The sequence below is a fragment of the Trachymyrmex septentrionalis genome, unplaced genomic scaffold (genome assembly GCF_001594115.1).
Source record: "Trachymyrmex septentrionalis isolate Tsep2-gDNA-1 unplaced genomic scaffold, Tsep1.0 scaffold101, whole genome shotgun sequence".
NCBI classification, from domain to species: Eukaryota; Metazoa; Arthropoda; class Insecta; order Hymenoptera; family Formicidae; genus Trachymyrmex; species Trachymyrmex septentrionalis.
This window is the reverse complement of record NW_017304136.1, coordinates 1017595-1032731: the sequence shown is the minus strand read 5'-3', so window position 1 is coordinate 1032731 and position 15137 is coordinate 1017595. Positions and strand designations below refer to the sequence as shown.

Here is a 15137-nt window from a genome sequence, read left to right as displayed (position 1 = left end):
TTGTCGAAAAAATGAATTCTACACCAGTTACTACATACATTTGACTACTTAATAATATTTTAACAATAAGGAAAAATTGATGAACTAATATGAAAAGAAATGCATCTATCTAATGCATTCCATCTGATTTAACTAGCCTCGGGACCGGGGTAATTCGACTAAGAATATTAAAATAAAGATCAATGTATTTTAAACTACATCTTTGGCTACGTATTAATAAAAACATTTTATAAAAATGCATTTTTACAAACACAAACATTCGCTTTGCAGGGCGAAACAATGATTCTTTCGCAAAATTTGTTCGTCTCGTTTGCAAAAACACATTGAATGTGAGCCTAGTTTTCGAGATTGGACATGAGAGAACTGAATTTATAATATTTACCACTGAGGAAAATCTCTTTAAAGGAATAAAATTTTGAGTAAGTACTATAAGAGTCGTCACCAAATCATACAGTGCTGTTGTTAGTCTACTATCTCGATCCGTTCATTTTTTAAAAACGTTAACAACATACGACGACAAAGATGACACATAAAGAAAAAAAAATCTGTTGGACTTTATTAAGCAAGGACTATATTTACTATCTAAGTAGAAATCAAATATCTCTCAGCAATCATATACGATCGTAAAACAAAAACTTTCAGAATAAAAATATTTACTTAGGTGTACGAGATTTTTTAAAATTGTGGCGCAACTTCTATCATAGATGTGTTCGCAACAAGATGTTACAACAAACTTAGCGACAGTCGTTAATGCGCTGGTCAGACACGCGTTTACGCGTATTTCGCGTGTTTTGTTTTTAATGTAGCCCCGATTATTCTACTTACCCCTATAGTCAACTGACTCCGGTCTCCCCTAATTAAAAATACAATTGCATTCGAGATGATGTTAATACCTACATTGAAATTAGAATAACGATTTACTTACATGATTTACTACTCGTCAATCTGTCCCCAGTATCTAATCGCAGTAAATCGTTCAGATTTTAATTAGATATCTCTCGGAACAAAGGTGACAGATACGAATACTGTTCTCAGCGCGCAAATCCGTCTTCGTGGGAATTTACGCGACACCATTTTCGAGACCAGCCCGAATTTCCAACCGTGCGATTTCTATGTTCCCGAAATTCACGGAGTAAGCGACTTTAGGGCAACCTAAAATATGGCCGAGTCCCCGTGAGATTGGCCGAAAAGTACACGCTATTCTCCCTTCCTCTTCCGGTCGAACACGGAACTACGCAGCCCGCTCGGACGACCGTGGCTAACGTAATTCTACAATCGGCCGAACGTTTTCCCCCTATTTGCATAATCCCCGCTGGACTGTACACTTGTTTACGTCCCTCACATACCGATTCTAACCGACTTGCAACGGAGTAAGGATAGCTATATGTATGAAGAAATCTGTGTCAGAGCCTTTCCGATATCTTTTTAAAAAAATACCGATTCTATTGTCAAAAAATAAATGTACAATACTATTAAACACGTAAGTTAAACAATATAAAAGGCCAAAACGCGAGCAACGAAAAAATAACTAACACTGAGAAAAAAAATTGTTGTTTCAAAAAAATATTATATAGTTGAGTTAGTTCAATTTAGTTGATTCAACTAAATGCAGCGGTCCCGGACTATCGAGCAAATATTTGTTAATCCAAACAAATAACATGTTTTAAATCACAAGATTTCGTTAATCTAAATATATAAATATTTGAACTAAATAATCATTACGAATTAAACGCATTTAGTCAAGTTAACAACTTTTTTTTCAGTGTAATTATTTTTCCTTGCTCGTGTTTCGTGATTTTTTTATCTTGTTTACGAGGTTAATAGTTATACATTTATTTTTTGACAAATAGAATTGGTATTCTTTTGAAAACATATCAGAAAGATTATTACACAGATTTCATATATCAGATGATTAAATTAAATTTTACTTCAACAATTATGACGATAAAAAATATAATTTTGTTAAAAATATAAAAATACACGTTTCAAAATACAGATTTCGAATTGACGGCACAACCAAAAAAGAGTAGCGATTTTTCAAAAAATAAGTCAAAAATGAAAATACTTCACAACATACTGTTTAATTCTCATTTTGAATTGATTTCCTTCATAAAAAATTATTCCCTTTTCAATAGAACTATTCTGTATTGTAAACATTTTCGTTGTAACTTAAATTATGATAATTTGTTCTTATACACAAAACATGCATATACACATATTGCTTATCTTTATGATTTATGTCAACATGAAAAGCAAAATCACACCATTTACTCGTGGTTTTATCCTTTTTGGGGTAAAACATTTCCGTCGTTTTGGAACCATATTTTACATCGGCAATGCTTATACTCAGTGTACGAAGCTTTGAATACGAGTCAATGGAATTTATTGGCATTATTGGTAGAGAACGTATAGAGATATTCGAATAAAAATGCAGCGATGAACTTGTGAATAAAACTCAGGGGGATGCGATAGAATGCAGGTTTCAAGGGGAAGGTTGGAAATTATCTGGCACTGCTTAAAAACACGTTAAATATCTCTTATTCGGGGTCGAATTCTCATGCAAAATAGCGTCCGCGTCCGACGTTGGTTGAAGACGTTCGCAGGATGGACCTTTCGTGTCAATTAATACCAATGAAAGTAATACGTACTCAGACGGACATGGATCGTGGTTCGCAGAGTGCGTGTCCGTGCGAACGAATATGATCCCGCAAGTATCACTTTCAATTCGCCTGTCGAGCGTTATAAATACAAAGCCGATAATTTTTCAAACGTGCAATACGATTATTCTCTTGATGCAGATAAAATAAGAATAAAAGATGTTGATAAATTGACAGTCATCATCTTACGAACCGGACAATTTCTCTGTTCTCTTAATTTTATAGTCCAATAGCATTAATTAATCTGCTCTAATATATCCTATGATATTATGTTCCGTTATAGTAAAAAATTGCAATATGTAATAATACACTGGTCAAATGATATAGCGGTATAAAGAAAAAATGATAAATTTCCGCGGCCAATTATTGGTTTTAACAACGATGTATTTTCACCCAATTATTTCTCTATTAGTAAAGATTGACTGACTAGAAAGCTACATTTAGAGAGCTATATTACAATTCGCAATTAGATATTTAAGTACATTTTTAATTTAAATGAAAATTAATGCTATAAAGGTGCACATTAATAGATAATATCTTTCAAAAAATAACCGCGAGACCTTATTTATACACTAAAGTCATCGTATTAAATCATATTTTCTCTCTGGAAAACAATCCTGTCTTTTAATATACAAATAAAATTAATTTTACAAAGAATATCAAGAAATCCAAATATAGTATAGTTCTTTTTAATATTAAAAAAAGAAAAATTTTCAAGCTCCCAAAATAATAAAACGTTATGTATTCTTCGACTAATTTCAAATGGTCTTGTAAAAGATTTGCTACATAAGAAATAATTTAAAGAATCTTTTAATGTTGAAAAATTAAAATTATCAACGAATAATATCTTTCCCTCGATATTTTCAATGAAAAAAAATGAACTGCAGATTAAGTAAGGAATCCACGTGTGCGTGCGTGCGTGCGTGCGTGCGTGCGTGCGTGCGTGTGTGCGAAAGATGATCCGTTGTATTGTACGCTTCATACTTTCCAGTAGGGTGCCGCAGCAAATCGGAGTCGCGCATATGAAGACAAAGACGACCGAAATACCTTTCACGGATTACAATGTGAATACAACCGGAGCTCTCTTCCTTGCCCCAATTCTGTCTCTCACCTCCTCCCAGGAGGTAATAAAGCTGCGATACAGTGCAAGATCCGGAGTCGCGAAGATCCCTCTTTGTCGTTATATTTCACCCTCGCGCGTCACCGAATCGTTTACGACGCTTTCCGGCAATTTCGACGAAAGAAAGGCAGTTTTACTCGCTTTTCTACTCGACCTGGCCTGGCACGAATTCGAACTTTCATCAAATTATCAATTTTTGCCAAAAATTTCCACCCACGGGAGATACATTCGCGACGATTCCAATCGAACGCCCCGTCCGAATCGGCGCGAATTGCGGTAACTCGGGGATCGATAATGTTCGCAACTCTCATTTCCTCGCTCGCCATTACACGCTTCCCGTGACCTTTGGCCTTTTAACCCTTTGTATCTAGATTTTAGGAAGAAGAAAGAAACGTAAATCTCCTAGCAACGCGTCTATCTATCATTCAACTTTCCTCGCCGAAAATACTTCAAAAAAAAACGTAGTTCTTAAATATTTGTAAAGGGCAATTCTTTATTCTTTACGTGCAATAGAATTTCTCATATACTGCTACTTAAACAATATGACTTTGTGCAAAAACGCGAAGGAACGTGAAAGAACTTGTAGAATATTATATGTGCAATCAACAGAAGCAGTGTTTCGTGCATATTGCGTGCATTGTCAACAGTTATAAAGCTATATTTAAAAGTCCCTCATCCTACAGAGAGCTGAGATACCAAAGTATCATCATGCGTTATCTTCCTACTCTGTTACGAGTATTTTTAGAAATATTGATTAATGGATTCTATTGTAAGTAACGATAACAATAGAGTTCTGCGACTAAAGAGAGAACTTTGCTTAAATGAAGAAATAATTGTAAAAATGTCGAAACTCGTTCAACGATACCGAAAGATCGTCTCACTGCGTGAAACGAAAATAAGGATGTATCCATTTCGAGTCATTCGTTTCCTCCACTTATTAGTTTGCTACTGATCGATATACCGATGCCGTTTCGGAACAGCCATTACTGACGGAGATAAATAATAATCCTCGCGGGACGAAGTTGTACAAAGTCCCAAGTTACACAACACAGACAAAACGTGAAAAATGTGTGTGATTTTAGCAACTCGCAAGATTGCAAGTGGAATGGGAAATAGAAATTATTCCTATATATGTATCACTTACATTTACAAACTTTATGAATTAATTTAATGATTAATAATTCGCAGGAATTCATTCGCGATATACGGGAAAACAGACCAAATTAATATGAACGTATCTAACCAATTTCCTAATTAATAATCATGGAATAGTTTAGAACGAGATCATTTTAGCATATTCGCACGGTTCGTCAGTCAAAAGTCGAGCGTGCTGTATACCGCGTTGTAATTCACAGAGTTACCGCAACTCGCATCAATATGCCATATACTAATGCACTACGCCGACAAACACTACACACATTAGGCGTATCAGCTAAACTAATTTTGCATTTGGGAATTTCAACGAGAAAAGACGACACACCTACAGTGTGCCAGGTGACGCATCCCCTCTCTTCGCTTCCTCCCGCAATAATTCGTGCCGTGATAAGTCATATCACGTCGGTCGGTAAACGGCGGTAAACCCATCTCGTTAGAGTGACAGAAGCATCGAAGCAGCGTTATCGAGAAGAAGAACTCTTCTATTATAACCTTTGTGTATATAAATCCTTTGTGTTTCGTCCCTTCTCTTTACGGATACCACAAAGTGGCGACCGCGAGTCAGTTTCTCATTTAATTGCTTTCATTCGCTGATCATGTGAAAAATTTAATATTAAATTTATTTAATTACGATGTTTGATAAAATTATTAAAATTCCATTTGTGTTTTTATTTGTATTTTGAGAATACATGGAAAAACATTTCTTGAAAAAATATAATCTTTGTTTATAAATGATATATATATATTCTTTCTCTTAAATTATCAGAAGAATATCGATTCCTTTTTTACAATATTTAAACTATTTCATAAATTTATTTTATTTCAATTTGCAATTGTACATATATTTTTTTAACCTCTTAGACAGCATAGCCTAACAACAAAAGGTTGCAAAATTGAAATAAAAAACTATTTATGAAGCAATTTAAATATTGCAGAAAAAATATATATAATATAAAGTACAATACATAGTACTTCATTTACGAGACTATACTTTATGAATAAAAGAAAACCATATGTATGAATATATACAATATAAAACTTGTGTAAAATGTTTTATAACATTTGAATAAAACTATCACAGCATTTAATTATGTTAAAGGAGCGATTGTTTAAATTATAGAGAAATATATATTAACGAGAAATATATATAACTAACGATGTCACATCTACAAAAGAGATTATCAATGCGGAATGTCAATAAACAGTAATCCGCTTGTTTGATATTATATTGACCGGCTTTTAAACGAACTTAATGCGCTTATGTACGCGAATGAAAAGTAAATGAAAGTAAATGAAAAATAGTTCTTGGAAAATCCGACAAATACGTAATTGTCACAAAAGATTTATAGTCACGCGACTCGTAGGTATTTACGGTTTATCGAAAAACGAAACTAACGATTCAATTTTCTTTCGATTCTTAGTTCTCGAAACAAACGGATTAACGATTAATGTGAGGTAAAAATTAGTAATTGTCGTCTGACATTCATCAATCGTAAGAATCGTGACAGGAAAGTTTTTCGCAAACCTACATTTTTAGTGTCACGTGCAACTGAAACAACATTATTCGCTCGAATGCACCTTCTTTGAGTGCAAATTGTCTAACGGGCGACTTTCTTGTGTCTTTCTATTTTTTGAAACTTTTTAGTCAGCTCGTGCCAAAACGCGACTTGATTTTTCTACCAATTTTGCTATCTCTTTTATCCTCTTTTATCGTGCAGGTTGTTTGCAACACCAGTCGTGCGTGTCTTAAAAAAGCTACAGAGCGATTCGTGTACAAATAATCGATGCGCGAATTACAAACTGTTTGATAAATTTATCGTTATTATTAGAAACTAATTGAAATCCGTATATCGTGGGAAAACATTTAGGTCAAATGTTAATTTTGCATCGTGTGTGATTGCAAACAACTATTAACCGTACACATAAGTTCACAGCTTTTATGATCGACCATCCGTGATCGCTCGGAAACATAAGTCGCAATAATTAATGTCTCAATATAACGAAATTTGCCTGAGTTAAATAACGAGCTTACGAGACAAAACTGTCGAATCGAATTTTCAAACGTCATATGAGCTTTCGAGAAATGACGGATGTACTTATTAATTTATAGCCATTTCCATCAATGTAAATTAACTTCAATCTTGATTCAATTCTTAGAACTAGAAAAAGATGAAGAGTAAGTTGAACCGAGATTAAAGTTGATTTACATTGATTGAAGCGGATATTAATTCGTACTTTGTTAAATGAAATGACGCACGTATAAAAATAACTCAAATAAGTCAAATATTAATTATGATAAGAGGCCAGCGAATTGAAAAATAAATTGAACGCAACAGACAAAATTAATTACGCGGATAGACCGATAACACGAAACTCTGAATTTTAAACTTGTATTACTCGGGGAATATTGTGAGTTCAAGACAATAATCTCCCACCCGTATTATCTCGTTCTGTATAAAAAATTAATTCACCTGTACTATCTGATAGAATTAATTTAAAAAATGCGAAAAATATGTTGAATATTGAATACAGTGAAGCCCGATCATCCGACTTTCCGTTATCCAACATTCCATGACACGGAAACCGAAACGAACTTCAATCACGAGCTTTTGAATTAACCGTTGTGAAAACTGCGACCACACGCTCGCTCCATTCAATTTAAAACAAATTTATCTTTTTAAAAATAATTGGTAAATCTGTTATTGCAAAAAAATAGCCGTTCCAGAGGCTGTTCAACAACCGCGAATCTCCGTGAAAGAAACTTCGAACTTGTGCCAAATTTCCATTAGATTAGTATTTCATTCGTTTTTGTGTATTTCGTAATCAGTATGTATCACGCCTGTTTACGTCGGATACGCTCGGAATTTCATTATTGTATAATTTTTTTTTTCTATTATTTCAGAAACTCCAAAAAAACCGAGGTCACTAATAGCCTCGATCGACTCATCGACATGCTATATATGCTCTTCTCACGAACGAGCTGCACACCTATAAAGTGTGACGATAGTTCCTTGTAATGTAAGTATTGCATTAAAAGCAACATCCATAATCCGTTCTTACTTTAAGACCGTCTTAAGTAATACCTTAAAAGGCTAGTACAGATCTCTGATTAGTTTATAACATCTTAACACTGTACTTAAAATGATCTTAAATATAAGGACCGACTACAAATAGGTCAAAGTTCGCATTGCTTGAAATTTTTTAAAATGTTTGTACTTAAATATACAAGATGTCTCAAAATTCACGACTCAAAACACTATAGTAGGAAAATTCTCGAAAAATTAAGGGAAAAAGTTGTTTGTAAATTTTTATTTTAAGCAATGATTTTTGAGATAAGAATATAAACATAGCCAATTACGAACTATGTATTTAGATAGCTACATATCTATGAGTCGCGCGTGCGATGATATTATAGGCTTTCTACAATAAGCCACTACCTAAGTTTTAAGTCTTGAAAAATTCACCGAAATCACAATCGAATGTGAAAAGAATAATCGACTATGATTGATCAATTTCTTATAACTTAAGACTAGCTTAGATAATGGCTTATTATATAGAAAGCCGATTAAGCATACCGCATAATGCATAAAGCATAAGAAAATAAATCAATCAGAGTCTTGTATTTTATGGAAAGAAAAAAAATGAAAAACTGATTGGTTTATTTTCTTGTGCATTATGTGTTATACGTTATAGCGACTCTGTACTTCTTTAGTGAGCGTTGACAAGTGCGCTTTAGCGCATTCACTAAAACTTATGGTGTTCACTAAAACTTAGGTGATTTAAACCATTTAAACTAAGAGATACTCAAACCGCTGAGAGCATTGTACAAATTTGAGGCATTACTGAACATTATTTAAGAGAATTGTGTATTATAATAAGCGATGAGATTATGCATTACTAGGGTTAATGATTTATGACAGAGAAAAAGCCTAAATTTAAATAAATATTTATTTGGATACTGCCAACTAAACATTTACTTACAATAAATAAATATTTACTTAATAAAAAGAAGTGATTGTTAAATCAAATTAATGTTTTTCGTACCAAATAAATCTATTTTTATATTTAATAAATATTTAATTGATACTATTCAAATAAATATTTATTGAAATTTAGAATTTCTTTTCAGTGTACACAATTTTGATCAGCGGTTTACCTCTTGATCTAAACGTAGTCTGAAATTGACTATATTTAAATCCTTATATCCTAGAAACTATTGGATTAGGGAAAAAGTCTTTTTACAAGTTGATAAAAAGACCTTTTCAATATCTTTGTTAAAAATTTAAATTAAAAAAAAAAGTTTTAAATCTTAAAATCTCTACTTTCAAATGGTTATTATATTTTTGAATTTATGTGAGTTTTGTAATTTTTGCATATAGAAAACGACGAGCTGAAAAAGATGAAAAATTTTCTTTTCACTTTGTAGGTCTGTAGCATGTCCAAAAAAATTTAAACAAATTTTCGACTATCTATCGTAAAAGCTTGAAACTTTCCCTGCAAAATCGTTTTTTTTTTAAATATTCGTACAATTTTTTTCCTGGGTTACTCGCGGATTAAGTAAAAAAGAACATTCTGAACTTTATTGTTCCGAACTTTATTGTTCGTAACTTCGTTAAAAATCATTGTATCGCAATTATAAATATAGATTCTTAAAGCTGAAACGTTGTCCTTTATTCTAAAAATCAAGGAATGCAATTGCCAATTTTTTAAAAATAAAATATACGGATTGCTAAGTCTTTTTATCAGCTTGTAAAGAAACTTTCTCCCAATATATGTATTACTTTAAACAAATTTATAAATAACTTTTTTTACTTAATTTTTCAAAAACTTTCTTGCACCGAAAAGGGAGAAAGTGAAGACGCTGAGGGCAAAAAGTGCAAATAACGCGAACAGATCTACGGCTTCTCTTTTCGAAACGTGCTGATCTAACGCAAGAAATAGAGCAACATGTAATGCGTGTTCCGTTTCAACGAATCGCGACGGTACTGTCAGTTCGCAAGGTCCCAGCTCAGAACGCGGTTTGAGGACTCTGAGGCCCCGTTGTGAGGCCCGTTGTGAGAATCATCTCCCCTCCCCTCAATGCCATCGGTGCAGTAACCGCGCGTGCAAATCTCATTCGCGCAAGCGCGCTAAGATTCAGATTCAAACACACTGACGCGCCTTCGTAGAGAACGCGCGTAACCTCGAGAAAAATATGGTTAACTCACCGAGAGTTCCGCAAAGTAACAACAGCAAGGCAAGCGACGTAGGCAGTGCGATGAGAAGCCGGGGCTTCGCCCCGGACCGCCGCGCGACGCATTTTCCCGGCATCATCAAACGGTCCCCGAATCCACCTCCACATCCAATGGCGGTCCAGCGTCTAATGTCCTCGGCATCTATCCTCACCTTTTTGCGTCGCTCCCTCCTTTTTGTTTTCGGCCCGCGAACTTTCAAAAAGTTTCAATCAACGATCACTACACACACTGTTTCCACACGCGCCTTTCATCGTGTCCCACCTCCGTTTTGCGTTGTAACTGTATGTATATATATATATCCATATATATATCGAGTGAAATGAACTAGACACACGGTCACACACGCGCGCGCTCACGTATACAAGAGTTGAAACGTCTCGCACACGAGCGGCAACAATAACGCGCGAAGAACGATACCGTGCAGACGCGCCTCCAGCCGCCTACCCGACCCAACACCCAACTGAAGTCTGAACGGCTACGAGGCTACGTGGAGATGACGCGCTCGCTTCGCCCTGCGGCCTGTCTGCCCGCGCTCGTTCGCTCGCTCGCCTGACAGCCTGGAATTCTCCCCCTTCGCCGTACCCAGCAGCGAGTACCCCCACCCCTCAGCCGCGCTCTACCCGCGTCAGGCCACGACGCCGACCCCCCCCCTTCCCCATCGACGTACAAACACCGATCGCCCCCCACTAGTCCATGCTACTTGTTGATCTTCGTCCAGGAATGCATAACTATGCTTCGCGCCCGATTCTCTCTTCTTTCGATCTAAAGAAAGAAATAGGCATGTTTAATTGTCTATCGATATTCGATAATGTATCGAATATTCGATATTTTTTGCAGCTCGATATAAAAATATCGAATAAAAAATTATGAATAAAATATCGAGACTAGATATTTTTTTAACTATTCATATTCACTCCCCATGTTTTTTCATGAATATTTTTAATTTTCAAAAACTTTCTTCTCTTTGAAGGCCTATCTAGTCGATACGTATATAGTAGCTAGTACAGTGCGGTGCACAAAAAATCGACCAATCAAATGGTCATATCGAAACTCCGATATTGTTGAGATTGCATGATATTTGATTAATCAGAATAATGAAAGGTAAGTATTTATCCTGATTGATATAATTTCATGCACAATCTTAATCATCAAATTCCATTTACCTCTATTTCTCGAATACGTAAATTATATACATCAAGCTTTCTAAGGATCAGGTGTCCCTAATTTCCCATTGTACGGTCAAAAATAATTGTAATGAGTATATATGTATAATCTTTGATATAATAAGTCTGACTACGAAGCAATTTTGTCAAAATAAAAGTGAGAAAGAAGGATATATTGTCTCTTTTTCTATATGCTATTTCATTTTTATTTGTACCAACGTATTCATTTTAACTTTTTAAAGTTAATAAAAACGACGAGCTAATCGAATGTTTGTCATTTCGTGACCAAATTCTGTTATAGAGTCTCTGATGAAACATAATACAATTTATATATATAATTTGATATACCTAATATAATATACAATTTTGTAATCAATATAGTTATCATTATTTCACTATCTGATGCTATATTAATGTAAAATAAATGTTAAAAATTAAAATGAAATAAGAATACCAAATGCTTAAACACTTTTTTAAATTAATATTTATAATTAACAGTTAATTATTTTGAGAATATTGAAATGACAATTCACTAAACAAAAGGCTAAAAATTTTTTTCTAAAAAAAATCTTTCTAAAAGAGATAAAAACGTATGTATTGAATATTTACGTATTACAATAGATAGAAATATACAGAGATGTAAACTGTGATTATAAATTTTGTTCTACATTATAAATTGACATTAATGCCCATTAATTTTCACTAATAATAATTTAACTTTAATCTTGGTTTACCTATCTTTTTATCTTTTTCTAGTTTTAAGAATTAGAAAAAGAAGAGTAAATTGAATCGAAGTTAAATTTAATCTACATTAATGGAAACGAGCATAAAAGTTTCTTCATTTTATAAAGTATATGTACGATCTACAGCTTGAAAAAATTAGTATTTCTCGCAAATTTATACAGCATAGCGCATTTCCTAATCATAAAAAAATTTGCAAGAATAATTCTACTTTTATAATTCTAGATTATAAATGTGAGATATAAATTATGTATTGTTGCATTTCAACAATTACACGAGTTTATCTTTATACATAATTAAATTTAAAAAAAATGTAATATACACATCTTGTATTCCGCACATTTTCTGCAATTGAAATCTTCATTCACAATTTATTAACATATAATTATAATAACAAAACATGAAGAATGCATCCATCGTAATGTTTTATGGCATGTTTCAGTTAAACGTTACTATAGGTAACGTAGATGCGCCATAATATATATACGTGCACTCGTTACAACAGTATAACTGTATTCACCGCTCGCGTATTCAAACCTAACAGGTATGCATTATCCTCTGATAGAGAGATTAACTTAATTCAACTTCGGGGTACAAAATGAGAGAGATTATTGCAAAAGCTATTACTGTTACTTCACTCTTACGTTTCGACTAACATATTTTGCACTCGATTTGATTGCTATTATTCCGAATATTGTATACAATAGATGCTCATCGTTGTTATTTCCTCGTTATACTTCAGTGTACTATCGCATCGAGGGATATATATCCATGATTACTCCACAATTATCTTCAATGTTATTCGCAGACCAATTCGTGACTTGTATCGAGACTTGTATCCCGGAATCTCAATTACAGTCAGGCTCCTTACATGAGAAGTAATATACTACAGATTCAACTGTCATGTAATCTGCGAAACTCAACTGTACAGATACACGTGTGTCTACTACGAAAATTATATATTAAACATGGAACATGCAAGAGACGTTCAAATATTACGCGACTGCGCGAGTAGAGGATAAGTTTAATCGAGATGATTATTACGGTGGGATAAATGTGATACGTCTTTATGGCAAAAATAACAATTTTCGATTATTATCGTGTGTATAAAAATTATGATAATTACTAAAATGAATAATGCATAATTTTTACATATTGAAGAAAAATGGCTGCTACAAATACATAGATTTACCTTATAATGTCGTTTTACATTTTACAAATGAGTGTTAATAACATTAATTCCGACACCAGAGTTCGTCTAATTTAAATGAACATTTCCGTTATTCGATTTCATTAAAAAAATTAACATGCATGTTGATTGATTATACGCAACGCTTCTATGATACTTACTGTTAAGAAAACATGTTGTCACGAAGATAAGCGTTACCAATATCACGATTGTTTGGTGTCGCTGCTGTCGCATGCAGTACACGTTTATTCGCAACGAATTACCGTAATTGTACACGTAATTAGAAGTTCACCTGGCACTGTCTTCCATTTTTTTATGACTAGATCGCGGAGAATCGCAGTACCAAAGATACAGAAAATACAGTTGACCCTAAGGCACTCTGTAAAATTCAATTTCTCGCGTTTCCTCGCGGCAAGTCTCAGAATAGCGTATCTGCAATTAAACTTCTCAACAATCCGTTCGTGATCAATTAGACCAACGAAGACTAGTTTAAGCGAATAATTTTCTCGAACGGAGAATGTTTACGGCGTTTAACGAAATTAGATTCTGTCGTCCCGGTGTCTTTCTCAAAGAATGACATCGCAATGCGAGTGGGCAGATGGATCAAGCATGCCTGCTACAATGTCAGATTATGCAATTGACCCTTGCGGTTGTCCCAAATCTCAGAGCCTCGTTTGATTCTCTTTGGACAAAGTCTAATTGAGCTCTCTAGCGTATTAAATCGAATTCATTGAAAGAGATGATCACGAGAGATCTCTTAGGATCGACTTAGACTCAATTGACAGACTCATCAATTAACGAATAAGACAAGTTATTATCTAATGATAAATATAAGATAAGAGAATTATATATAATAGCTATGCAAAATGTACTAATTCCGAATCATTTATACACGTATGAGTCTTGCTCTTCTTTTTCATCACAAATAGCATTTACTATTTTTTATTCCTTTTTAAATCTATAGCAATTATTTTTTCTTTACAATATATAATGTTGTACAGTTTATACCTATAAGTAGTCAAATTTACGATGTAGAAAAGCTTTTATCGTAACATGCTTGCGTTGTATTTCCTTTCGGTTAGACTTTAAAGCGTGTTTATTTATCGTTCTTACAATAAGGATTCGACATGATCGAACACAGTTTATCATGCGTTTTCATAAAATGTCTAATGTCCATTTCTATTAATGTAGATTAACTTTAATCTTAGCTCAACTTTCTCTTCTTCTAATTTATAGAAAAAAATTTTTAAAAAAAAGATAAAAGATTAGTTGAATAGAGGTTAAAGTTTATCTATATTGACATTGATAGAGGCGGGCATAAAGTTATTAACTTACTATTTATCTTTTTTTTAACTCTTGAATTAGAAAAGAAATAAATTGAACCGAAATAAAAGTTAATTTTACATTGATGAAACTGTGTTTTAGAACGTTGTTATGAAAACGCGTGATAAGCAGAGACAAGTAAACATGTATCCTTATTGCAAGGACGATAAATAAATCACTTTAAAATCTGACCAAAGGAAATATAACGCAAGCATATTAAGACAAAACTTTTGTTCTTTATTTAAAATTTCACTACTCATATATATAAAGCGTGTGGTTCTACGATTGGACATCGTAAAATTCGGTCACGAGAATGACTCTCGCAGGCTCAATATTCAAAGAGCTCGAAAAAGAAGGTTAAACGAAAGGTCAACCGCACTAGCTTTGGCGAATATTATATACTTGAAACTTCTATACGTATTGTAATTCTTGTCACGGTTTTTAAATAAAATAAAGCACAAATCGAAAAGGAAAGACATTCTTTTCTTTTCCTTTGAAATTTGACCTGTTTTCCAACAAAGATATTAATTAAAGTAAGACTATTTAATATAAAGA

General features: G+C 33.6%; 1 protein-coding gene across 2 annotated transcripts in view; it reads right to left on the bottom strand.

The window, feature by feature from the left end:
• The window catches only part of LOC108756857 (DE-cadherin-like), a 143814-nt gene extending 133198 nt beyond the window's left edge, over positions 1–10616 (bottom strand). For both annotated transcript variants that reach the window (XM_018500970.1, XM_018500980.1), the window contains exon 1: positions 10140–10616. In XM_018500970.1, coding sequence (XP_018356472.1) covers positions 10140–10245 — 106 coding nt within the window. In that variant the 5' untranslated portion in view covers positions 10246–10616. The remainder of the gene's footprint in view (positions 1–10139) is intronic.
• Between the last annotated feature and the right edge of the window lie 4521 nt (positions 10617–15137).